This window comes from Corella eumyota, chromosome 2, assembly GCF_963082875.1.
Source record: "Corella eumyota chromosome 2, kaCorEumy4.1, whole genome shotgun sequence".
Classification (NCBI taxonomy): Eukaryota; Metazoa; Chordata; class Ascidiacea; order Phlebobranchia; family Corellidae; genus Corella; species Corella eumyota.
The window spans coordinates 5270656-5298653 of NC_137491.1; the positions used below are offsets into that span (position 1 = coordinate 5270656).

A 27998-nucleotide genomic window follows, 5' to 3' on the forward strand; every position below is an offset into this window, starting at 1 on the left:
GATTTATAACTTTTGGGGTTTTTAAGATTATGTTAAGTTTTTGTATTAGTATTGTAAGCCTTTTTATTAAAGTTATGAAATATAGTGTTGCATTACTAAACAAATGTTGTTGCCTATGTTTTTACTGTTTAAGTGGTTCACAAAAGTAAATACTAATGCAGAATATATAAACAATCTGAGTAAGGTTATAAATAATTAATTTTGAAGCATGATATTTAGTATCTGTAAAACTAAAATTAAAACCCATTTAAATATTGTTTGTGGGTGAACTGGCTATCGAAAGTTAAAAAACTTATAAAAATATTCTGTTTACAAATAAAAAAATTGTGTTAATTTTCTGAGTCCGCATGTTTTTTCAAAAAAACACGCTTAGTCATTTTATGAAAGCTTTTAGTTTTGTATTTGTACAAGTTCCTGCATGCCCTTTGTTTTGTTGCCCACTCAAGTTGTTCGTCAATCAAGTGGCCATTATGACGCTTTATTGGCTGAAAATCAGCATAAACACCTGCAATCAGCACTTAATAAGCTGATTCGATTCGAATTGCACTGCGATTATAATTAAAATAAACCTTTAAATCAAATTGTTTGTCCAAGCTTTTCTGCCTGACGGTAAACATGTAATGAAAAACAACAGTTGAAAGCTAGGCTATATAACGATGCTTTCAGGAATATTTTTTAGTCTAAGAAATTTCAGAACGGTTACTAACAGTACATTTATTTTGAACAGAAATTTTATAAACTAAGAAATTAAATATGAAGATTGCGCTTTTGTGCATCTTACTTACTGCTCCTCTATATCAGGCAAGCAGCGTGCCTGACATTGCCCCATTTACTTATGGTAAGTGAATTTATCAATATCATATTAAAACTGAGTTGTTCTAAAAGTTTTAAAATTAACATTTAATTTTTTTCAGCTGCGTACAATAACCTGGGGTGCTGGCGAGACACCAACGCCAGAGCAATACCTACCAAAGAAGGTGGGAATTCGTTGTTAGATGGACGCTACACAGATCGATCTTCTGCAATCGCCAAATGCGCACGCGTTGCTTACGAAAGTCAGAATTCGATATTTGGTATTCAGGTATGTAGGTAGTTAAAAAATTATATATATATATTGTACACAAATTTTTACCCTTTTATAATTAATCGTTATTTTAATTAGAATGGAGGTTGGTGTGCCAGCTCGCCAAACGCTGAAAGCACGTACGAGAAATATGGACGCTCAACTGCATGTAATAACGATGGCAAAGGCGGTCCATGGGCGAACCAGGTTTACGAATTAAAGAAAATATATAACGGTAAGTTAATTTTTTGGGTGTGATGCAATTTTGTTCCTTTAATTATTAACTGAGTGCGTATCTATTTCTCATGATAAGCAAACAAAACACATTGCAAAAAACAAACAAATCATTATCAGGAACATTTTAATTGATTTTTAGTTGAGCTTGAAAATTTGGGTTGCTGGCGTGACACCAGTGATCGCGCAGTACGAACCCTTGAAGGCTTAAGTCCACGTTTAAATGGGCAATACCAACGTCGTAGAGATGCAATTAAAAAGTGTGCAAGAGCCGCTTTGGACTTCGGTTATGACATTATAGCTGTTCAGAACGGTGGTTGGTGTGCATCATCACGTAGCGCAGTCAATACTTACAAAAGGTATGGAAATAGCGGAGCGTGTCTTCCAGACGGAAAGGGTGGTCCATGGGCCAATGAAGTGTACAAAATCACTAGCAGTTTACTAGAGTAAGAAAACTTTTTGATTTTCTATGTAATTTTAATTTGTTTCAATTTGATAAAAATAAAAAACTGTTCGAGCCGTATTAATGTTTATTTTTTTCTTTAGAGAATTTTCAGGACCCGATGAACGTGAGTACTTTTGTTAAATCAACTATTTTTTAGTTTTTTAACTTGTTTAAACGATTAAAAAAATTGTGCTCAACAAAACAAGTTTTTATTTTTTTAGAAATTCAATCACCAGAAGATACCCCCAAAACTATAGAATGTAAGTTTAATTTAAAGTACTTAGGGTGAAATATTCTTAACAAATAAAAGTTGTTTCTAGAAGTTGGATATTTTAAAACTTAGATTATGTTCAAGGCATAATTCTGTCGAATAACTTTTTTTTAATTTTATATAAAACTAAAATTTAGTGCAAGGCTTGGGATGTTGGAGAGATACTGCTAATCGAGCAATTCCGACACTGGAGGGCCTACCTAGCTCAACATTGCTTGATGGCCGCTACCAAAATCGTGAAAATGCTATTCAAAAATGTGCACGTGAAGCGGTGTCACTTGGTTATGACGTCATAGCCATTCAAAATGGAGGGTGGTGTGCGTCATCAGCAAACGCCATCGAGACTTATAAGAAATATGGAAGTAGTTCAGCTTGTGCTAATGATGGTGAAGGTGGTCCATGGGCAAACAATGTTTATTACATAGGAGATGAAGGTAAAAGTTTGTTCAATTTTTTGACAAAATCAAACAATAATATTCTTAAATGTTATATTACAAATATATGTTTTAATGATATTTTAGATTAACTAAAACATACATTTTCATTGCAATATAAAATTTAAATTTTTAAATATTTTTAGCGCCACCTCAAACAAAACCGGTACAAACTATTCCAGGTAATACTTTATTAACTATAAATGAAATAATAAACCGCAAATCGTTTAAAGTTTTAAAAATGCAAGATGTTAACTTTAATTTTTTTTCTGAAGGTAACGTAAATGGTATTATTGTTTAATAAAAAAATGTGTACTTTTACAATATTGTTCTAGAATATATTTTTTTAAATAAAATCTCACAATAATTACTATAAATCATTTTTACAAAAAAAAGGTAAATTTAAAGGAAAGAAAAACCAAAAGTCGATATAAGATAAAAAAATTCATTTATTTCTTCCTATATAAAATTTTATAACTCCTATATAAAATTTAGTGCAAAACTTGGGATGTTGGAGGGATACTTCAAATCGAGCAATTCCGACACTGGAGGGCCTACCTAGCTCAACATTGCTTGATGGCCGCTACCAATATCGTGACAATGCAATTCAAAAATGTGCCGATCAAGCAAAGTTGCTTGGCTATGACGTCATAGCTGTACAAAATGGAGGGTGGTGTGCGTCATCAGCAAACGCAGAAAATACTTTTTGGAAATATGGAAGAAGTTCGAGTTGTAGTGGTGATGGTGAAGGTGGTCCATGGGCAAATCAAGTTTACTATCTTGGACAAGGAGGTAGTTTTGTGCGTATAAACTAAACAAAGACATTAAACCTCACAAGTTTTTTATGTGAATCTCTGTGAATAATAAATTGTTATGCCGTCCAATAAAAAGATATTTTCCAAATATTTACCTAAAGAAAACCTTATCTTTTTTAGATCCACCTGTTCCACTGACAGATAAAGATACTCCGTGTAAGTATGCTAAATTTAAACAAAAAACTTAAACAAATATAACAAATTACTAACAAAAATTTATAAAACATATAGTGACACTTGTGTTTTTCTGTAGTTGAAATCGTTAAAAAGTTAGGTTGTTGGAGAGATACATCGGTGCGTGCGGTACCCACACTGGAAAGTTTCTTTAGAGACAACTACACCCAAAGGCCTAATGCAATCCAGCAATGTGCAAGCGTGGCCTTGTCCCAAGGGTATAACGTCATAGCTATTCAAAACGGGGGATGGTGTGCTTCAAGTGCAGATGCTATCGATACCTACCAGCGGTATGGTAAAAGCACAGCTTGTCGTAAAGACGGAGAGGGAGGACCGTGGGCTAACGAAGTCTACGAAATAAGACGTGGGCTTTAGGTAAAAAATAATCTCAAATAACTATTTAAACCATTTAAATAATAAAAGCTATGTATTTATAATACATCAACGGTATTACTATTTTGATTTCATCTTTCATCTAACCAACAAACTTTTTCTAGGAAGAATTTTTGAATCCATTACGGCGAGTTTAGACCCCAACCATTTTTACTTATACGCTTAAATTCAATGAATAAAGATTATGATTTTGTTGTTGTATATATTTCAAACATTAATTCAATAAAAATACAATGCTAATAAATTTGCGCTATTATAAACAAAAAGTGGAATTTATATTCGCAATTAAAAAAAATATTAGTGCGGAGATAATTTATAAATGATTCACAAGTTTAGCAAGAAATAAAAAAAAATTTATTATTCACTGTTATAGTTGATACCTTAACAAACAATGACTTACTGTGCAAAGTGTGAGAATTTAACATGATGTTGTTTTCAATTAGAGTTAGCAACTCCTTATTATCTGTCGCCGAAAAATAAACAATTGATCCATTTTAAGTTTTTTTTAAGAACTGTGGTTTTGGTTAAACATGTCATATACCTTTTCTGTACAGATAAAGCCCTTGAAATTTGTCTGCAAACAAACTTAACATAGGTAACTTCATTTTAGGCACAAATATGCCTCTTTTTCGCAAATGACAAAGTTTTTAAATACAAAACAAATAATACAATATTAATAAGTAACTGTCAAACATATATATACCTAAATATATGTTTAGCAAATTTTTAGATTAATATTGTTTAAACAAGAAGTAGCAAAACTCAATTTTTGATATAAATTTGATTTTTTTGTCAATGTGTACATCTTTAAAAAAAGAACATTTAGGAAAAAATGTGAAAAATGTTTTATGTTACATATGTCGGGTCGTCCAATTATTTGTTATATTAAACTCCACGCGACTTAGTCCACGTACACATGTCCCGGTAACATGAGAAAAAACCCTTATGTTAATTTCCACGAAAGTTGAGATAAAGGTAAGACAGTGACTTATTTAACACTTATCTTTATTTAAACACGCGATTAAGCACACTATAAAAGAACAAACTTATTAAGCGACTTTATGTTTTATTATTTTAATTTCGGCCCACAACTACAGATATGTTAAGATTAATTCTCGTCTGCGCATGCGCCACTTTGGCATTTTCACAAGATTTTGGTAAGTTAAATTATGAAAAAATTAAGTGTTTCTGATAGTGATTTTTATGATTAAATAAAAATAAATTTAATATTTTTAGGTGGATACCCCCAAGTACCATTGTCAGGTAGGTTTTAGCAAATTTTTAATTTAAAATTTATTTTAAGTAGTTTTAAATTAAACATTACATTTAAACCGAAAAAAAAATTAACTATTTTTGCTATAGAATTCGACTGTAACAACGTAGCAGACCCCAGCATTGACCGCTTTTATGCGAGTCCCTATGGAAATTGTACAGAATTTTATCGGTAACTTAATTAGTTTAGTAAATTTTGGTTGCGTTTATTTTATTCTATTCAAAAGTTCATGGCTAAAAATGTTATATTTACCTCGAAATCAGTAATTAAATATTGACATTTTTTAAAGATGTGTTCCAACTGAACCTTTAGCTCATTTATATACATGCTTGCATGAAAACACCGTGTTCCACGAACCCTTACAACTGTGTGTAAACACATACAATGCTCCTCCACCGTGCGGAGTAAGTATAGAGAGTTTTTATTAACATATTTTAAAAAAAACATTTTTTGAAGTGTTTCAGTTTACCTTCCATTTTGTATTTTTTCAACAATATTATTATTGAACACTTTTAACCAATTTTAAAACTAGAAAAACATTGATTTAAAAGCAATATTTAAATCGCTTAAAGTTATAATTACTTTATTTAAAAAAATTTAAGACCGCTGCTACAACAACCACAGGAGGATTTACAACAACTAATGGTTTTCCTACCACCACGGTTTCACCACCTTCAGGTAACAGATAAACCGTTGAATTGCCTTGATTAACGTTTAAAAATATTAACAAATACTACCTGCTGCACAAATACTACCTACCCCGCTACAAATACTACCTACCCCGCTGCCACAAACTTGTTTTAAATTTGTCATCTTGTGTTTTAGGTTCCAACTTCGATTGTGTTAATAAACCTGTCGGCCATTACCCCAACCCCGATTCATGTTCATCATTTTATAAGTGCGATGGTTTGAATGATTACCCTCCACCAATTGTAAGTAACGCATACAGAAACCTCTCTCTGAAAATAAATAATAAGGCCTTTATGATTAATGATTAGTGAACTATTTTTTTTATGCAGGAGTGCCCACCCGGCTTGTTTTGGAACCAAGATGCACTGTATTGTGATTGGCCAGAAAATGTTCAATGTGTCGTAAGTCAAGTTTTTTTGCTGTTTAGAAATACAACTATATGCTTCAACTAGTTGTTTAAAAATTTTATTCAACTATGTTCAAATTTTTATTTTATTTTGCAATTTATTTTAAAAATATTTATTAATATTTTTTACATCAGACAACCTTTCGAAAGATGGTAATGAGCGATGGTCCAGCTTGCGCCGATAGTGAAAGTAAGATCATCTTGTTAAAACAATTTAGTATTGCAGCTTCTAAGGCTATGTTTCAATAAACAAGATTTTTACAAATTTGCTTTAACGATAATTCTAGTATATGTATAGTGTGCAAACACGGTTTTCTTTCATGTATTAAACTAGATTTTTTTTTCGTTTAAGAGTATTACTGTAACCATCTGAAAGTAAACAGTTTTTATATAAAAATCTTTCTATATAAAAAGTTTTTATATAAAAAGCTAACGTAATAGATAAAATACTTTTTGTTAAATGTTAAACCTAAACTATCAAGAACATGCGCTTATTGCTTTTAAACTGTATTCTTATTCTTAAGGATATGAATGCAATGGAGCAACCACTACACAGGTCGATGACAATGACTGTTCAGTGTTTTACCTTTGCGATAATAATATTCAACAACCCTGTCCTAGCGTAAGTTTAAACTATAGTAAAATTATACCGTCTTTTTCATTTCACTCAACTAAACAAAATCTTTTTTTAATAGCTAAAGATTAAGGCTACATTATTTAAATGCTGTCTGATATTTGTTTTTAGCAATGTCCAAATGGATTGGGATTTGATGAAGCGTTGGGATATTGTAACTATGTTGACCAAGTGGCAGCTTGTTAGGCGTATAAGTTAAATGGGTAAATACACAGTATTTCGTGGTTAATATTTGCAATATTAGATTGCCTAACGTTTATTTTTTTAGGTACGAATCCAACAAGAGACGTTACAAATTAATTCCAAAAATATTTAATGAAAATTGGTTAATAAAATGGTTAATTAAAAAAAATTGTAATTTTTATTTTCGCTTTGAATATAGAATACTATAGTTTACGCTAAAATTTTCTAGAAAAACAATATATAAAACACAATTAGATTTTATATATACAAAGCCAGTATGTTTTTATGTATTTATAAACAACCAATTTTGTTATTTTAAAAACAATTGTTATAATTCTATGTTTAAGTTTTACAGCTAAAATTTTAAACAATTGACTTTAACTACCTTCACTTTAATGTTACTATGGCAAAAAGATATCATGACGTTACATTACTTTAGAAATAGGAAAATTATGTAAGACGTTTTCTTTTAATATTTCCAAACCAAAATGGCATTGTATTTAACGCCTTACATAACCACACCAATAGTTATTAAATAATAATACATATTGCGACATATCCTAAACTACATTAGTTTTTATTCTCACAACTACTGGTGCAATTTTTAAAGCAAACTACCCCTGCTAACGCGACCCCGAGTGAGCATAGCGTAAATTCAATAAACCCGCGCATAGCACGTACCATATTCTTGTGCAAATGTTTTTTCAAGTTCCCGTTTTATTCAGACGGTTTAAGAACAACAAAAAGTCGCCAATTTTATCAAAGGACGAACCCAAACCTCAATATATACATAAGGTACAACACAATGCCTTCTCGTACACAGTTAGCGTTTATTCTATTGTCCTACTGGACTTATTATCGATGATTGCTGGCTATGATTTAATAACCTGCGCAAATTTAATCCAAAATTATCTTGAACTATAGTATTTACATCGATATTTTCTTTGGATGTTGTTTAAATTACTTTACAGTTACCAATAGTCCCAAAAGTCGTGTTTTGTATATGCATAATTTTCAGTCTTAAAATATGTACCTTGCAGACGACAAAAATATTGTAAAAAGGCTTGTTTAAAATTACAGTTAAAAAGGTAACAAAAAAAATATAACACACATATAAAATTTTAACGAACACAAAAATATGTTATTGATTGTTGACTTACAACCCTAGCATACACCAAATTACAACATATTACGAATTCGAAAAAGAATAAGTTGAAACCCTTTTATTGAATGTCACATTATTGCGTTACGATAAAGCGCTAGTGTGTGGCTTTGCGTATAATAATAGCCATTCGTCACAATATATACACCAGTGAAAAAGTAAGACAACATTGGGCCTAAATTGAATGGATACACCAGGCACTGCGATGACATACGAGCGGCGTTGTCTTGGCAGTCAGGGTTACTATGACTACCAATCATAACCTAGTCGATTTTTAATCGCCCGTAATTGCCCATTTAGTAATCGATAACATCTCGACTGGTTAACTATGTTTTAGTTACATTTTTAAATGTTTTTGTAGATTAAGTGTACGAGTTCAAATTTGCTTAGATTTAAAAATATATATGAGTAATTTAGAGATAGTAAGAATAGTTTAAAACGAATTAACAATAAGAATAAACTATTAAACATATCAATTTAATTTACAATACAAGTAGATTTAGCTTTTTTAAGTAAATTTTGCATGATTTAACATTCTAACATCATCAGCGCTAGGACTTGAACAGCATTTTACTAGAATATAAGAGATAACTTAAAAGTGATAATAAATACATATTTTACTTTACTATACTGGTATACAAGTTTATACGATGGCAAGACAAAATCTAAGGCATTTAGCTGCAAAAAGTAGGCTTAAGGCGTTAGTTAAAGCTCTTTAGACGAAGTTAAGTATAAAATGTAAAATTTTTTCGGAAGCATGGAATAGAAAAATCAATGTTGTTATTTTTACCGGGCTAACGCCTACGCATCATCGATTACGGATCAACACACCCACTTTTTAGGTCTTATTATAAGGACAATGCGAAATAACAACCCGTTTCAGTTTCCACTCATATTATGCGAATCAATACGACACAAAGATTTCAAACCACTTTAATACGCAAAGGTCTCAATTATATAACATGGGAGGGCTGCAGGAGTTGAAAAGCGTCGTCTGCCTTACGTTTATAGCATCAATGCAGCCGTATACGATTTTTTACATGTTAAATTTTCTAGAAAGTTAAATTCTAAAACTCTGTACTTATCTAAATATAAAAATATATTTAAAACCTTTAAAAGGTTTTAAAGTTATATTTATCAGGTAGTTTAAGTTTAAAATTTGTTTACAGATAAACTGCAAGTATTGCTAGAATTTTGGTTAATATTTTATATTTAAGTAGATACAAAAACTTTTTCTATCAGTTAAAATATGCCGACAGATTCGGAATATGGAGATGATATTAAATTATTAGATGATCTGACAAGACTAAAATTAAGATTATTAGATCGGGTGAGTACTTGTTAGTTAAATATTTTTAAAACCTAAATTTATCGGAAACGTAAAAAAAAAATTAATATTTTTACATGGCCTGTCAGACCGTAATTCTAATGAGAAACTATATAGGCATAATTGTAATATTACGTTTTTAAATGGTTAGTATTAATGTTACAGTGCCACGGGTGTTAATGTGATAACTAAAACAAAATCGAAACTTTAGGTCGTTGTGTTAAGTTGACCAATTGTAACTATAGGTACAAATAATATTGACTTTGGGGGCGAAAAGCTATTAAATTCATTGAAAAGAACCTGACAATAGAAATTTGACAATGGTAATGCCCGCTTACAGTATTACAAAAACACGAACCAGTAAATTAATTTATGAGGACAAGCTGATGACAGAGATTTCGAGCGTTGTCAAAACAAAATATCATTGTTTACATATTATTAAAAATGGACAACGCAAAGTTAGATATTCATTAATGAAAAACATTTCTCGCTAACCACAAAAAACAAATCTAAAATTTATATTATTATTCAAACCAGGAATACTTTAGGTCGTAAGTCATCTTGTTGGGTTTAGTAAAGTATAGCGGGATTAAGAAAACAATTACACTCTTTGTTAAATTTTTTTTATTTATTTTAAGAAATTGTTGCCATCTGGTAGATTCCATCACAGAAGAGCAAGGAGCCCAGAATACCCTCAAACTCCGCCCCCTCCGCCTCCAGGTAATTCCCCGTTAACCCCTAATATTGTAATACGTTTTATTCTGGTGGTAAAATTTCTACTATTAATTTAGAAAGAAGGCGAGAGCGGTTTCATCGTAAAATCGACAAAAGAAACGAACTATTGCAAAAATTATGGGTAGGGAAAATTTATTCTAAGATTTTGTCTAAATAATTTATCTTACACTTTAGTATTTAATTCTTTTTTTGAATTTTACAGGAAGAATTGGGTAATGGGGGCTCGTACAATCGAAGATATCAACGATCATTACCCCCTCTTTCACCTCGACCCTTTACGAGAAATGACGTGCCACTTGCCCCATGGGCTGAGGACCAATTGTCGTGGAACAAAACAGGCCATACTAAGAAAGGTAATTCAAAATTTACCCTAAACAAAAATAATTTTTTTTTTACTAAACCAACATTTTTTTTTATTTGTTATTTCTTAAATTTGTTTTAAAATATTTTTTCATGGTCAGATTTAATGGAATTAATGTTAATCCAAAACGCGCAAATGCAGCAGTGGTTAATGACTCAAACTCTTCAACGTCGGCAGTTAGGAGGAGACAACGATGGACTCGTGCATCATCATTATTACGACAACGCAGGACGAGCTTTACCTCCAATAAAAAGGTGGGGACCCAAAAAGTAATTTAAAATAAATTCCCTAAACAATGTTAACTCTAAATTTGCCAGGAATTTACTTACCTTTTAGGATGGTGTGTTTTTAGTTTATTTGACCCCTTAGAACTTATTGTTGGGCTTGAATATAGTAATAGAAATAGAGTAATAGAAAGTTAAATAGAATAATAGAAAGTTAAATAAAAATGTGGCTGGCAACAAATAACACGATTTAAATAACAAAAAGGCTAAAGAAAGAGATTTGAATGGTAGAAAGCATGTTACCAGCCAAACCACGTAAAACACATTTGGTATAATGTAAAAACCGATAGGAATGATAGTCAAAATTGAGCTAAATTCAAGCAGTAAGCAAAAGTTTAAGATATAATAAACTATGACCATTTCCAATGCTATATCAAGCTAATTAAACTAGTTTTAAAATAATTTGTATCAATGTTCTTTATTTTTGTATAGAGCGGACGCTGGGAATCAATATCCGCAAGATTTTTTTCATGATCGAGCCGTAGGCACTGCTGAGCCGTCACGTGATCAAACCAGGGGTGATAGTAGAGAGGTGAGGTTACCCTATGTATTGTGACGTCAAAAAATAGTATACCAAAAAATGTACAAGCAATCGGTTAAACATATTTTATCTTGAAAAAAATTGTATATTTTCCAGAACGTAAGAAGTCCAAAAACCAAGAATAAAAAGAGAAGAAAATAAGAAAAAAGTAATTTTAAAATTTCCATAAAAACTAATTAATTCAAAACAAAAATATTTTATTCTCATTATTTTATATTGCCAAAATGGCAGTTTTGCAAGACGTTTGCTACCTTCTGTTGAATTTCGCTTAATTTTTAATTTACATTTTTCATTGTGGGTATGTTGTGTATAAAGTCGTGAATTGTTTAAATTCGATGTTACCTTGAAACTGTGTTTTAAACAGTATAAATTATCTATGTTTCCTTAAAAAAATTTACCTTATCAAATCTATATTATTACCTAAATATGAATGACTACCATTTTTCTACATAAATTGCATTTGGTATTGTCGTTTTAATAATTACCTATTAGTATTTTTCTAACTACTACAAAATAAGTTTTTTTTTTTAAGTTTTGTAGGCAAAATTTCGCATTTCTTTATATTGTTTTGTTAGAAATTTAGCTTTATTAGCATTTATTAAGTAGTTTGTGATAATTATACTCAGAAATATAATTCAGTCAATCCTGTAAAATAAAACTGCAAAAATAATATAGGCTGTGTTTTTCTTTAAAAAATTAACAAATTTTGAAAAATTCCTACCACATCTAAAACAAACTATCTGTGACGTAACAAAGGTCATTACAAGTCCAAATTTATGCGAAAGTTTTTCTAAGAAATTTTGATGCACAAACATTTAAAAATCAATCATCTAAAATGATATCATTTTTAAGAAGGGTTTCTAAGCAAGTCGTATTAGGAATATTATGTTCTATTCTTATTGCTACAATAGTGGGAATATACCATGGCATGAAAAACTCGAAAGGCGATAGGGTAGTAGTAGGTAAAGCACAAAATCGCACCAAACGCGGCACCCTGGACACGGCTGATGTGTTGTCTCTGGATGACAAGAAATTTATGTTGCAAACACACAACGATAACAGACGGGCTGTGTCACCACAAGCGAGTGATATGAGAGAAATGATTTGGGATGACGATTTAGCCAAAATGGCGGTTGCCTGGAGCAGGAGGTGCGAGTACGTTCATAGCACAAATCCGGGCGGCGAAAATTTAGCCTTAGACCGCTACAACAGAGACATCAGGTTTACTATCAACAATGCGATAGACAGCTGGGATGTTGAGAAAAATTACTACGATTTTCAGTCGAATGTCTGTGAAGCGGTATGTGGGCATTACACGCAAGAAGTATGGGCAACCACATACAAAGTAGGATGTGGAACAACTTCATGTGATGATATCGCAGTAGGTTTTGGACAAGGCACGTGGCCAAAAGCAAAAATGACTGTGTGCAGTTACATCGGAGCGGGCAACGCTATCGGGGAGTGGCCTTACCAACAAGGAACGCCATGTTCGAAATGTCCCGCTGACTGGACGTAAGTTAAAATAATGTAAACATAAGCCAACTTTTAAAATAAAAATTGTTTAAAAAAAAAAAACAATGCCTACATAGCACAACTTACATAACCCTCTGTTGAACTAAAAATATATTACTTACAAACCCTGACTTTTATTCATTCTGTCGTAATATGATTTTATTTTTAACAGATGCAACGAGGGATTATGCCAGTCACCCACCGAAAAAAGTAATTTCGGTCTACCAGGTTCAAAAGGTCAAAAGCAGGGGACATCAAAAGTGTTAGTAATGACATTTACAATAGTAACGCAAGTGTTACACTCCGTAAACAAAATTGCATGAATTTATAATATAAATATTTAATAAATGATTCCTTATTTTTGGCGTATTTTTATTATAGGTGTGTTTTATTTGCCATTCCCAAAATTTTAAATAACACCCCCAAAAAAAACTTATATTAAAGAATTATCGAATAACTTTTATTACCAAAAAACACAATAAACCTAAATTGTAAACAAAAGTTATATAGGATGATTTTTTCAGCGAAACTGATAAAAATAAAATTAATTTTCTGTTTCATATTTGCAACACAGTGTATAAGAATTTGAATTACAAATCTAAAAAATAAAATAATAAATAAAATTTTAAAAAAATATTAACTTTTAAATATTTTTAAATAAACAAACTAAAACCAAAAACTTACATTATTTAAAAAGGGATTTAAACAGGTCAGGCATTTTCTTATACCAATTTTCCACCTTCACATGGGATTGAACTGGTAACCCATAGGTCACACATGCTGCCCCATTTAAATAACGCATTTTTAAAACTTTTGTTGATTTTCTAACATAGTTGGTTAGATAAGAACCTAGATATAATTAGAAAAAAAAAAATTTTTAATTTAAAAAAATTTTTTTTTTAATTTAACATTTCGTATTATTCCGAAATTAAAAAAAAAATTAAAGAAATACCCGATTCCATCCAAGAAGTAAGTAAATGAGACAAATATTTGTCGATATCTTTGTCGGTAACCACCCATAAACAACCCAGAACACAAGGGGCGCCAGAGAGCAAATAATAGTTTACCATACCTGATGTTAAAACCAATCACATAAAAAAATATTACTAAAATTAAAATTTACTTTTATCATACATTTTAAAACTTATTATAAAAAATAAATTGACTTAAAAAAAACAAATAATACATTACCATCTGGGTCAGAAATTCCTATATCTGATTGTTTAGCACTGGAGCATCCCATCAAAAACACACAAGAATTCGATCGTTGTACTGCTACTTTGTCATATCGTGCATACATACTTCCATTCCCGTGACCAACATAACTATAAACATAAAAATGTTAAAAAAACTTAAAAAAATAATGAAATGTTTTTTTTTGATTATTATTTAACCTAAATGCTATAAACCAGCATAAAAAGAACTCAAATACTATTTAAAAATTCACAAAAATACAATTAACTATGTTTTTTTATGTAGCAACTTACTTTGGCTAGGATAAATACCTGTTTGATTAACACTGTGTATTAAAAGAATAATTAAAACTAAATAAAAAATAGTAAAAATTAAAAAAAAGTAATAGTCTCGTTTTAAAGCTTATTTTATAACAAAAAAAACTTACAAAAAGGCATCTTTCTGCAAGTAGGAGATCCATTGATTAATTGAAGGTGGTTTACACACCAATCCCTCCCATGCTGAGATGGATTTAAACCAATCTGAAAATCTGGCTTCAGTGTTTTTAAGATCTCCCTAAAACAAATAAAAAATTTAAATAGGTTCAGGGAACGAAATAACGGGTTGCTATTCGCTAAAAGCGAATCGTTTTTTAAAATTAGCGAATCGTTTTTTACAAATATATTAGAAATAGCGAATCAACCAAAAAAGGTTCAGGCAAAATTAAAACTTTCGTGTATATTTGTGTATTTTTACGATCTATTTTACACCGGTTTTACACTATAATCCTGCGTAAATGTAGGTTACTATAGGGCATTTAATAACAATAACGTTCCATGTTTTAACAATGCGTAAATTTCGCTCCCGTTTAGTAGTTGCGCAATTTTTTAAATACATAACACAGCTTTAAAGTAATCAAAAATGTCTCGTTTTTCGTGCGAGATATTCTTAACGATTGTTTAACAATACGTTACATTTTAAAAATGCCACGCAACGCGTCAAGTGTTACTAACAAAAAAACAAAGTTTATGACTTGAACCTAATAATTGCCTAAAAATGCGACCTCATTTTTAGCAAACCTTTTTTTAAACGTTAATTCGTACCTTGAGGTTATGTATAACAGGGCACTATAAATTATACTAGAACCAGTATATAAGTATGCATGTTAACTTAAAATTTTCAAAAAAAAAAAAAAAACTTTAATATAGACTAAATTAGTTTTTACCCCTGGATTAAGAACAAATGCTGAATTTCTTAAATTAACTTTAAGATTTCCTCTTAATTCCAGCAGATTCAGATGCCAGCGCAACAAGTCCACCGAGGGCATTCTTGACACTGGGTGGGGAAAGAGAATGGAGATAGATTCCCAAGGTAGATTTTGTAAACCCTTGCCAATGATAAGTATCACATGATCACGTTTCTAGTAAAAAAGTTTTAATATTTTAAGTTTTTAGAATTTTTATTTTTGTCTCGTTATTCTTTTTTCATATTCACCTTGATGTATAAATCTTTGATGCTTTTTGATTCAAACAAAATAGCAAGATGAGCTACATTATTTTCAGTTGGCGTCGTGTCACTTGTCTCAAATAAACTTAATATAACCAAAGTCTTTTCTTCAGCCTCCAAAGTTGACCAAATTGATAAATAAATCTTAAAAAGAAATATTGTAGACAAAGCTACCTTTTACTAAAGGATGTTAAGTTAGAAGTATATATTTGAAACAGTTATTATAAAACTACCGAGTATGAGTACCTTAAAAAAATTCTAATAATAATTGCATAACTAAATTTACCTCAATAAGCTTTTTATTGACACTTAAACTTAATAATTGTAATGCTTTTTCAATTTCCAACATTGCATCATTTAACAACTTAATCAATTTTTTGTCTACTAATTTTCCTAGCAAAATTCCCCGATATATCCCTAAAATCTAAAATTAAAACAAGAATAAAATTACAATATATAGTACTATTTTTGTTATACCTATCTATATTTTATTGAAAGTATTATCATATAAAAAACAAACCTTTTTTTCCATGTCTGATATAAAAGATTTCAAAATTTTCTCCGTTTTGCTTCTTTGTTGCCACCACAGAACATTATCTGTCGTTTGCAACGATTCCATGTTACGTTGAAACAATTCGTTGAATTTAATTAATTCTTCAGACAAAATACAATCTTCAAAAAACATAATAAAGTTAGAAAAAAATGCCTAATTAATATTTTTAAAAAATTGACTCCTTACAAAGTTATCTGAATTTCATTAGTTATAATTAATTATAAACAGGTTACCATGTATTTGTATGTGTAAAAGTTCCTCTCCCTTTCTTAGCCTTGTTAACAAGAATTTTAAACTTGATCCTGTGAAATATTCAACATTTTATTAAAAACAAAAAAAAATTATTTAAATAATTTAAAATTCAAAAAATATAAAACTTTAGAAACAAGATTACCTTGTTCGACCATAGACATCACACAAACTGACCAATTAGAAGGGAGTTTACCGGTGATGTCATCAAATACTGTGGTTTCATCAGACTGTTGCATAAGTGATTTCATGTAGCAAGGACTTGTGTAATGATGTAAATCATTCAATGATGACATGTACTTTTTATGATCTTTATCTGGATCATGAAATTTTAAATTATTTTACGGAAAAGTTAAAATAAAACAAATACAAATCAGCACAAAGCAAAAATAAAGACTAAAAATGAAGAAAAAACAAACAAAACTAAAAAAAAAATAAGTTATATATATATATACATAACTATTTACAATTGTATATCTAAACAAAGAAATTACCAGACTCAAAAAAAAAATAAATAAATAAATTACCAGACTCTGATAGTGAAGATGTTTCTTCATTTGTTTTATATTCGTCCATTTTAGATTTGGTGAAATTGTGGGCAATAAACCGCAACATTACTCCAACAGAAAAAATATGAAATAATGGGACTTTAGAGTTTTTCAATTTCTCTTCCATGTTTATTAGCCTTTGTTCAACGGTTAGTAATTGAAGAGATAGTCTGCTCAAGTAAAAGTCACCTGAAATATATTTATTTAAATCAGTTGATAAAGACTGAATGGGCCAATAAATAAAAAAAATTTAAATATAGAAATCCCCCCCTTTTACAAAATTCTCATCACTTAACTTTTTAAAACTTAACTACAGAATTAAAAAATTAAATAAAGCAACTTGACTTGCTACACCACACATGAGGTCGTTGGTTCAATCCCCACTGCTTTTATGCTGTAGCGCCCTTAAGTAAGGCGCTATAAACGATATGAACTTCTGCTGAGCAAGCAATCAAACAGCAGCATAATTATCGGACAATTATAATCTATAATATCCCAAACTGCCACAGGCACCTCGAGACTGGGTCGGAGTAACTTATGTTACTCTATGTTTAAGTCCAGCATTCAACTTTCCCACATCGAGGATAAAGATATATACAAAAAAATAAAAAAAAACTCACCAGCTGAAGTAGCTAAATCAAAGCAAGTTAGTAAATGTTTAACACAACTAAGATCATCTTTTTCCGTTATACCTTCCTCCACAGCAAAACCCAACTTGAAATTTAAAATTTATTTTTTTGTTAATAGTATTATTTGTTAATAATAATATCCATTTAAATATATTAATAGAGTTGCCACTTTTTAAATTTAAAATTAGTTATTACCTTAGTATCGGGTAAAAAATTAGAGATTTTTCTATCATATTCCATTTCTAACGTGTCATCTGATAAAAAAACAATATTAATGTCACATAATTAAAGAAAATCTTGCTAAGCTTTATGTGGTATTTGGTACTTAAAACATTCATTTAAAATCTTCTATGCTTAGTCCTAGTCAAATACAAAAATAACAAGAAGGTTACCATTATCAGGTCTTGCAATTATTTTGCTTCTACTGCTTTTGACAGCTGGCCTTCCAAGCTAACAAAGAAAATGAAAATCCTAACTTGACTTATTTTTATTTCTAGATTATTATATCAAAACAAGCAAACAATTAAAAATAAAAAAATAAAAATCTATAAAATTTAAACAAAAGAACTAAAATTAATTTTAAAAAAAATAAAAAAGTACAAATATATTAAAAATTTTCGACTAAAAATACATTGAAATCCATTTAAAAAAAATGTTATACGGAGTTAACTTTTTACCTCCGGTTCTTCTTTAATATTATCATAATCGGGTCCCTCTTCTTGTAAATAAACTTTTCTGGCATTTTTCCTCATTGCTTTGATATTTTGTAGCGATGTCACAGCTGCTTTTCTTCTAGGTCGTCTTGAGACTGCAACTGGTGTTTGAGACTAAAATTAAACAGACCAATAGTCAATTATAATCGAAAGCTAGTTTTTTAACATTTAAACCAGAATAAAGTTAGCATGATTTAAACAAATTTTTTATTTTTTTTTTTAATAGATTAAACCAGTACCAACACAGGCAATAGAACTAACTTAAAATCACACCAAAATTAAAAAAAAAATAAAAAAAAGATAGGAAAAATAAAACATTTATAGGGCTTAACCCTTTAAAAATTAATCATATATTATTTTAAACTTTCATAGAAATTTAAACTCAAGATTTTTTACTTTTTCAGAAACCTCCGGAACCCAAGCATCATCATCTGCTTCCGAAGAAGAGGAAGTTTCCCCAAAAAGAACTTTTTTAGTGGTGGGTTTCTTCTTCCGAGCAGTCGAGGTAATAGACATGGATAAAAATGAGTTAGACGTTGATAGATCAGTGGCATCTGGCAAGTTAATATCGGGGACCGGCAATTTTTTCTCAAAAACACAAAAATAAATAAAAAAAATCAATTTTTTTTATTTTTTTTACAGACGTGTTTGGTATACAAATAACTTAAAATTAATATTATTTATTTACCACAGTTGTTGCAGGTTTTTCATTTTTAATGCTTATTTTCGGTACGTTTTCGTCATTAAATATAACAAAATCTGAGGCTTTCTTCTTTGTTTTTGTAGCCGGAGTTTTAAGTTTTGAGACTCTGTATATTGTTGAGTTAAATAACTGAGTTAAACAAATTAAAAAAATAAAAACAATTGAAAAAACAAAAAAATGCATAAGTATATTAAAACTTAGGGTCCCATTTTTCTTAAAACCATTTATAAAAATTAATATATTTATTCACCTGGTGTTTTTTGGTGTTTTGGTTGATGTGGAACCCTTTGTTTTAGTCCGGGTAGATTTGGTTATTACTGGTGTTTGCAAAATTAATGGATTTAAATTTTCTTTCTTTGGCACAGCAGCATTGATTGGAGTTTGTGGGGTTATAATTTTAACTTTTTCTGATAAATTTAAAATGTATTTTAAGAAATTTTTCCCTAAAAGAATCCTTTATAAAAAATTTGTTAACAAAAGTTGTATCAAAATTACAGTACAACAAACCTTTTGTTAAATTTTTTATATCAGTTGCCAAGGGTTTTTTTGTTTCTGATTTTCTAAATAAAAAATAAAATAATTAATTTTTTTAATCAATTTTAGAAAATATTTATGTTAAAATCAAACAATTTTGTAACATAAAAATAATTCAAATATGTTAGAAACAAACTAATTACGTAATTGCTTTTTCATCTTTCGATATTGTCAGATTTTCAAATTTCTGAGACAAAACCTTATCACTCGGTTGACTAGAAATATTCTTTGGACATGACAATGAATCAATAACAGTAGATATAAACGAAGATGTATCTAAAAAGTAATACCAAAAAACTTAATTTTGTTAACGAAACAAAGAAATTTAATTTAAAAAAATTTTGTAACAGTTCTACCTGGAAGAGTTTTGGTATATTTTTTCATCATGCATTGACCCAAAATAAAATGAAAACTGGCTCCGGCTCTTAAGTAAGGAATGGAATTTAGTTGACCTAAAAAAGATTTGAACATTTTTTTTTTATTTCAATAAACTAAAATATAATAGTAAACAAAATTGAAATTCTGACAAATCAAACTAAAAAAAATTGTGTGGAATACTCAAATAAATTTATTATTGAAAGAATTTATAGACAACAAATTACCTTTGAGCTTGTTTAGTCCATGAAGGGCAAACATCGTCGCTGGTTTTTTGTGACCAGCATTAAAATATATTGAAGTCAACGTCACCAAACAGTTTAAATTATCCACAAAAAATACTAAAAAAAAATTGAATGAGTTTATTTAATCGGTTTAGCTTAGAAAAATAGACTTTACTTTAAAGCACAAGTTCCAAATTTGATTTGATTTTAAATACCTGAATTGTTTGAAGACTTTTTTGAGTTTTGTAAATCTAAAATCTAAACATAAAAATGATTTTAATTAAAAACAATACTAAATCGAGTAAAATAACATACTTACCTCATTGAGAAAATTCTTGCTTCTTTGTGAATGAACTTTAAGAATTGATATTGCTTTATTAATGCCATTCACCGCATTTTTGACTGAATCAGTTTTCTAAAACATTGGAAGATGCATTAAAAAGCCTGAATCACCAACAAAAAATACCTTTTCTCCAAAAGTATTACAAACGTTTCACATACCGATATATGAATGGCACTAATTTCTGCTAAACTGCTTTGAAGTTTGGTCATCAAAATATTTCTACAAATTCCACAAGTACAGTTATCGAGATGCATAAATGTAAAGCAATCGTTTTTAATTGCATTTTTCTGTTTTCGAAAGAGCGCTGGGCTAGCCATGTTTTGTTTATTAAAAGCTACATTGCCCTTTACATTTAAAGGTAATGTTTCAACTGTTATGATATCATCATCGATGATGTCATCGCAACCAATTTCCTCGCATATACTGCTGTTGTTAATGGCATCCTTTAAATCTGATTTTTCTTTTTTTTCTTTATCTGAAACAACAAAACATATTAACATATAAATAATTTTAGTTAGCATTAATACTGTCTTAAAATTAATGCTCCATACTAATATTTATATAACTTTAAAAAATTAAAACTTTCTATTATAAATCCTACCAGCTTCTGCTGCCGAAAACAGACGACGTCGCATTGGTTTAGTTCCTTTTCGTAAGTCTCCAATATACTTAATCACATCGTTACAAATATTAAGTTGATCGTGTAAAAAATCACTTTCACCAGATAGTTGTTTGCAACGAGCGTACATTACTTGAAATTGTAATTCTCTACAACATAAAAAGTATGTTTATTTTTTAAATGCTAAGTCAAATAAAAGCACAATTGTTTAAGGTATTTTTGTATAATTTAATATTACTATTTAATATATATTTAAAAATATTTTAAAATTGTTAACAGACAAAAAATATTCCATTTACCTTTCTGGTATTAAAAGAAATCTGGACAACAGTATCCCATCTTGTATATTAAATTTGACAACTTTAAGATAACCCAAACTTAAATATTTTTCGGTTAAATCGTGTAGCGCGGAAAACAGTTCTTCCAACAATTCAAACACATAAACAATGCCAGTATGATTTTCTGGGTAACAAAAATTGGTTTTTCATTCAACAGAAACATTATGGTAATAAATTTTATATAAATTAGAGTTTAATAAATATTTTTAAATAAAAAAGTTTCCTTATGGACAAATTATTACTTAAATTAATTACTAACTTAAAAGTACAACCTATACTCACGTTTAGTAAGTTTTCCAAAAGTTGGAGTGTCTGTGTTGGGAAAACTTAAAGAAACAATTGCCTAAAGCAATAAATTGGCAAAAAATAAGTGTTTAATTAATAAAATTTAAATCAATATTTCTAAAACAACTTAACATGCACTCTTTTAAATCGCGAAAATTTTACAACATAAAAAAAATAAAAAAATATATATATGACAAAAAAAAAATTTACCTGGCATATTCCCGGACAAGCCTGTCCCAATATCGTAAATAGTGAAAGGACATTATCTTTAACAATATCAATATGGTGCTTTTCACCAACCATATCACAATTTTCTTCCATTGTTTGTGCTACATACAACTCAGCTGACAAAGTTTGTATTCTAGCGCGATATAAAACACCTTCGTAAGTTTTTTTTTCAGTTAGAAAAGTATCTTTTTGAAGCTCGCTCATAAGTTTGAATGCCGCTAAAATCTAAAAAAAAATTAAAAAAAGGTTGATAAACATTTTTAAACCAAAAAAAATGCTAATTTATTAAATTAATTTAAACAATCTTTTTCTTACCTGTTTATTGTATAGATAAGCTCTAGTTAAAGCTAATTTTATTTCTAATCGCATAAGACTGCATTCTTTAACAGTTTCATTTCCTTGGAATTTGGTTTTCAACAGTTCTGTACACAAGGTTCAAAAAATGGAACATTTAATTTTAAATTTAAATATATATACTTTAAAAAATATTATTAATAAAACAAAAAATAGTACTTGCATTTCCTTGATTTTAATAACACAAAAAAGTTGACGATTGCAAAAAAATTACCTTGATATAATTTTTTAGCATCTTCTGCGTAGTTTAAGGCTTCTTTATATTCATGAAATTCACCTAAAACTTTTGAAATTCGACAGTTTACATGAACCAAGCAAACACTAAACTTCATTTTAACATACTCTAAAAATAATTAAAATACTTTGGTTAAAAAGAGACTTTAAAACTCTAAAATATCGAGTTTGGGCTAACAAATATATAAACAATCTTTTATTCACTTATAAAAATAAGAGTTATTGTTAAAAAAAAGAAAATCCAAGCTCTTACCCTTTTTCATCACTTGTTTAAGAACTTTTTGTAGAAACAGCAACACTTTAAAAGACAAGAGAGTCTAAAAATTAAAACACAAACTATATTTCTTAATACCATTTTACACATATAAAAATAAAGAAATAACTAACTGATTTTTTTTTAACATAATCTAATTATAACCAACTCACATTGCCATGTAGGTTTAAAATTATGACAATCACATTTAAGGCCTGCGTAAGTTCAGTGTGGTATTCAACATTCAAATTTACTACGTTAAAATTACTGTCGCAAATTTCAGCTATTCTTGGTAATATATTTTGATCTAATGTCCCAACAGCTGGGAACCATTCTATAGAATTAATATGTGCTGTATTGTTTTTCCATTTGAAATCCTTGTGAGATTTACAAACCTGAAACATGTAAAATATAATAAACATAGGATCGTTTGAAAATGCATTTAAAGACTAAAATTTTTTTACATTAAGTTAAAAAGTTGTAACTACACTTACATCTTCCAATAAAGCTTCCCAAATACAAATATAATAGGAATAAAGACCTATTATCTCTATTTCCCACTTAAGTTTGGTTAATTTTCTTGCTCGATATACTTCAGTTGACAGTTCTAACGAGGTTCTAAACAGCAATAAACATTAATCTGTAACCTAATTTGGAAGAAGAATCATACAAAATATGTTTTTAAAAGAGTTTAGATTATCAGATTGAATTTAAATTGACCAGACTGTTATGGCAATATTAAATAAAAATTTAAGTTTCTTCCAAGGCCACAAACCTTTCATATGTTAAGTAGCAATTAAAGTCATGTAGTAAGACAGACAATACGGCAAGTGAAGCAAGGTAGTTCGGTGATAATTTATCATAACTTGTGAAATACCTTAACACTTTGAAGTAAGAATAGGGGGGGTTCTCCCTAAAATGGGAATAAAACATCATAAAATTTAAATGACTAACACTGAATCACTGAATAGAAATAGTAATACAAACTAAAACCTTAAAGTATATTTAAACAAGCAAAAAAATTTTAAAAATTACACACTTCAGGTTTTTACAAATTTCCAATTGACATTGTAGTGCTTTGTTTTCAATAGAACGATCACAATTTGGTGGTATATCCTTGTTTATTAACTTAAAAGAATCTGAACCTTTTTCACTTATCTCTTTAATCAAAATTTGGAACCATAAAGAAACCTAAAAAAAATTAAAATTCATTTTTGCTATATATATTTATTGTACAGCTAAAACTTAATTAAAAAAAAAATGACATAAAATCTTAAAAAAATCAAATTAAATTCTAGATTTTAATTGATTTTATATTTACCATTTTATGAAGTTCAGGTTGAGAATGAAATCTAACCAAAGACATTGCAGCATATTTCATTGCTTCAGAAGGTCGGTCCAGCATCTCCAATAACTTGCAAGTCAACTTCACCATCCATAAAACCTAAAATACAATTTTTATAATATTTTAGTTATACATTTTTTTTTTTTTTTTAATTACAGAAATTATTTAAACACCAACTGTTAACAGAACTATTGAAATTTTTGTTATTTTTAATAAACATCACAAATGTTATATACTAACTGACTAAAATTATTCAAAATATATATATATATATAATGTTAATATGTAGATTTATTTTTACTTACATTTTTGTCTAGTTTAAATTTAGTTGGATCAACAAATGTTGGAAAAACGTGCAAAGTGATAGAAACATAAGATTTTATTTCTTCTTTACTCAAACGAGTCAGCAATTTTTCAACTTCTATTCCCATATTTACTACTAAACTATCTGCAAATAAAACAATTAATAAAAAAAAATTAATTCACAATGTCTTAATTGAAATTTACCTTTATACCACTTTAAATAATAACTTACATACAAACTTGAAACATTCTTCTACATACAATGGCCTTTTTAATAAAAGTTGGTGAAACTGATTAAACACTAATTCACGAACATTTGAAGAATTGTAATGTTTCACGATATCATAACACATCAGCAAATAGATCTTCAGCGTTGATTCAATCACTGCTTTCTACAAATTTTAATAACTTAATTAGACCAAACAAAAAAAAGATTTATTAACTATGTTAAAAAATGTTTTTACAAAAAACGTACATGTTCGGATAACTTGAATACTTGCAAGTATAAATCATACCAATCAGGAAGAAACGAAGGCCACTAAAAATATCAAAAATTGGATATAATATTATTTTGATAAGTTTAAATTTATTTTATATGCTGATAAATTTACAAAACAAAGTTTAAAATTGAATTCTTTTTCACCTCGATTGGTATTTTTTTTGGAACACTATTTTCAAGTTGTTTTAAAAGTTCATAAAATCTCTAGAAATAAAAATTTAAGAAATAACATTTGAAACCGTTAAGTATGCATCTTTTTAAGTGAAAATTTTAAAGTATTTTTACAAGAAAGTTACCTTACTGCATACAAGTTTAACCGTCGTCATTTCAGATTTTTCTGAAATTAAAAGAAAATTTACTATGAGTTTTTACGTAAATAAAAAAATTATATTATACAATAAAAAAAAAGTTACCACATTTTTCATTTTTCAATAAAGTCTCCATTTCCCCTAGCTTTACAGTTAAACTTTTAATTAATCGATTCATGGATTCCATATTTGAGTCATGTTTAGTGGAGCAATTGCTTTTTTCAAATTGACCATTTAATTCATTTAAATGACATATAAAAGCAAAGCAATCGGCAAAAAAATTAATTGGCCATTTTAAAAAGTCAAATTTTTCATTTGGAATTTTCAGTTCTAAGGTTAAAAAGTCTAATGAGTATAAGAAAGCAGCAACAAGCAGGTGGCAGTGGCATTGGCAGTGTTCTGTTTTAGTAATTACATCTAATATATGACTAAGTGCAGTGACATAACTTCCAAGATTAAATTCTAAAAAAAAATACATTTATTTTAAAATAGGCTGACACAGATTAATTCTCTAACAAAATATATATTAAAAAGCTTTGTTTAAATAGGCTAATTAGTATAAAAGTAACATTTATAAGCCAGAACCATTGTCATGTTTTGATGTAACCTATATTAAAAAACTCACCTTCTGAGATATATTTATAAGCATTTGAAACAAGAAAGCATCTAAGAAGGTAGATTTTATTACAATTAATTTCATTGGCAGTTTTGTTTTCATGGCAAGTGCAAGCAAAATCATTTAAATTTAGGCAGGTTATTTTGTGTCTACCAGATTTTAAAATCTGTAAAAGCAAACAATACTTTGTATCCATTTGGAATAAATAAAATACGTACCGTAAATTTTAAATAAAATAATAATTATTAAAACAAAAATTGCCTACTAATAATGTAACCTACTAAGATTAAACAGAAAAAAACTTTTACATACAGAAGGTTTGCATTTCGAATTTTTTTGTTCAAATTTAAAACCTAAAATAAATATTTCTTCAACTTCTTTGAATTGTGATCTGTTTGTTAACAAAAAAATACAATATAACCATGATTATTCAAAACTAAAGCTTTTGTCAATTACAAATATATTATATCATATATATATATTAATATATATAGGCCTATACATAATAAAAAAAAGTAGCCTGTTACATTGACACAGGTTTTATTCTAAATAAAATTAAATACCAACAAAACATTATATAATACATATATCAAAATTCATCCAATTTACACTTTTCCCTATTTTAGTTTTTTACCTTGATTGCGGGTGATTTAGTGTCATATAAACTAGTTTTTCAATGCCATTATCTGGGTATTCACACTTTTCTGTCCACTGACATATTAAATACTCCAAACATTTAATGCATATCTTTAGACGTTCTATAAAGTGCTCATTGATTGGAATGTTGTTCTTATACTAAAAGTAAGCAACAATCATTACAATATATTTGTTGATGATTACGGTTGTTAAAAAAACTTTAAAATTACTAAAAAAATAATTTTTAAAATTTAATATAAAAATACAATGCATCAACTATTTTCATTTAGCAAATGTTTATTAGTATACTCACCAAATCTGAAGTACATACAATATGAAAAATAGAATAAACGTTAGCAAATTTTTTTTCTGGTTTCACACTTATCAATAATCTTTCCTATAAAAATAAATTTTCATAAATAATGTTATTACTTTTAAATATAAGATTGCAAAATATATTTCAAAATTTTTTATATATATATATATATATATATACAAAATGCATTTATTTCTGAAAATTGTATAAATAAGAAATAGCTAACACTTAAATACAGAAATAACCAGTCTGCTAGTTAAAAACACTAAATTAAAATACTTGCCAAGTATTTTGAAACTTTCAAAGAAATTAAATGAGCGTGTTCTTGCAAGAGCTGTGTTAAATCAGCCAAACAAAATTCCTCAAACATTTTATTTGGTTTTTAAACATGTATATAAAAAGTATACCATCTAAAAACTAAATCTAAACGAAATAACAAAATATTATATTACCTGACGAATTAACAAAATATTATTAATTTAAATAAAAGAAAATAAAAAACTTGGATGCAGTTTTTCTAATAACAGTTTAAAACTCTATCCGTCTGTTGTATGCCTAAAAACTCGCCTACAGTAATTACAATACATAAAAACAAAACATTTAGGAAAATATCTATTTTTTTTATTTAATTTCCCACCGCCAATGAAAATAAAGTAGACTCCCGCACAGCCTTATTGTTTTTATAATATAATATTTTCGAAAAACTTTTTTACAAAAAAATAAACAAAAAAAAAATATTTTATAATATAAAAAATTGTTAATTTTTATTTATCATACCTAGAAACGTACAAGCAGCAATAAATTGTTAACATTTTATTAATACGAAATCATTTTTATTTAACGTGATATAGAATTTTACACTTTAGATTATTTAAAAGGCACTTGGTAAAAATGCATTTAATTTAACATTTTACATCAATTATACACAATTATTTAAAATATATTTGATTTAAATTAAAAGTTTTCAGAATTTTTGTATATTCACGTAATTCTAATGACAGGGATTTAACAATATGTTTTGCTAGATTTCTTCTGTATATACGCATTTATATTATTGTAAAACATTTAGTTAGAAAAAATTATCAAATTACAGTTAAATTAACTTGGTAGAATTGTTCAGCAACTTACTTTTACGTCATGGGTATTGGAATCTTCTAGATTAAAAAAACTTACCATA

At 28.5% G+C, this 27998-nt stretch overlaps 4 protein-coding genes across 5 annotated transcripts; 3 read left to right on the forward strand and 1 right to left on the reverse strand.

Moving 5' to 3' along the window:
* Positions 1-695: 695 nt before the first annotated feature.
* LOC145741718 (uncharacterized) lies at positions 696-4084 on the forward strand. Of its 2 annotated transcripts, XM_082559357.1 has the most exons (12): positions 696-838; positions 915-1081; positions 1163-1298; positions 1440-1743; positions 1844-1866; positions 1964-2002; positions 2151-2447; positions 2594-2629; positions 2943-3239; positions 3383-3418; positions 3516-3811; positions 3934-4084. In XM_082559357.1, exons 1-11 carry the CDS (start codon positions 754-756, stop codon positions 3809-3811), a joined length of 1716 nt encoding a protein of 571 aa, XP_082415483.1. In that variant the 5' UTR covers positions 696-753; the 3' UTR covers positions 3934-4084. The 2 variants fall into 2 exon arrangements, with proteins under 2 accessions (XP_082415483.1, XP_082415484.1); XM_082559358.1 differs by lacking the exon at positions 3383-3418 and having other exon boundaries at positions 2943-3247; positions 3533-3811.
* An 844-nt stretch (positions 4085-4928) lies between these two features.
* Positions 4929-7018, forward strand: LOC145742227 (uncharacterized). Its single transcript, XM_082560012.1, has 10 exons — positions 4929-4986; positions 5066-5092; positions 5192-5273; positions 5392-5506; positions 5705-5780; positions 5928-6034; positions 6122-6193; positions 6334-6388; positions 6723-6820; positions 6944-7018. Exons 1-10 carry the CDS (start codon positions 4929-4931, stop codon positions 7016-7018), a joined length of 765 nt encoding a protein of 254 aa, XP_082416138.1.
* Positions 7019-9350: 2332 nt separating this feature from the next.
* Positions 9351-12041, forward strand: LOC145743254 (uncharacterized). The gene is made up of 7 exons (XM_082561176.1): positions 9351-9507; positions 10143-10224; positions 10296-10360; positions 10442-10592; positions 10701-10854; positions 11317-11416; positions 11522-12041. Exons 1-7 carry the CDS (start codon positions 9427-9429, stop codon positions 11564-11566), a joined length of 678 nt encoding a protein of 225 aa, XP_082417302.1. The 5' UTR covers positions 9351-9426; the 3' UTR covers positions 11567-12041.
* A 1256-nt stretch (positions 12042-13297) lies between these two features.
* LOC145742229 (uncharacterized) lies at positions 13298-27191 on the reverse strand. The gene is made up of 49 exons (XM_082560013.1): positions 27105-27191; positions 26819-26902; positions 26504-26664; positions 26182-26260; positions 25879-26035; positions 25359-25715; positions 25242-25282; positions 25090-25149; positions 24922-24984; positions 24679-24838; positions 24449-24591; positions 24120-24242; positions 23838-23989; positions 23574-23711; positions 23293-23416; positions 22972-23193; positions 22799-22862; positions 22526-22654; positions 22273-22379; positions 21940-22182; positions 21727-21787; positions 21406-21568; positions 21089-21255; positions 20646-20962; positions 20464-20559; positions 20360-20402; positions 20148-20261; positions 19902-19997; positions 19689-19821; positions 19519-19571; positions 19262-19418; positions 18997-19117; positions 18705-18896; positions 18273-18422; positions 17988-18045; positions 17791-17849; positions 17587-17680; positions 16946-17155; positions 16564-16734; positions 16403-16471; positions 16137-16288; positions 15903-16040; positions 15605-15760; positions 15336-15530; positions 14559-14686; positions 14129-14262; positions 13890-14009; positions 13622-13786; positions 13298-13535 (listed from the first exon to the last, which is right to left on the reverse strand). The coding sequence occupies exons 1-48, from the start codon at positions 27189-27191 to the stop codon at positions 13623-13625; spliced, it is 6405 nt and encodes a 2134-aa protein (XP_082416139.1). The 3' UTR covers positions 13298-13535; position 13622.
* Positions 27192-27998: the final 807 nt, after the last annotated feature.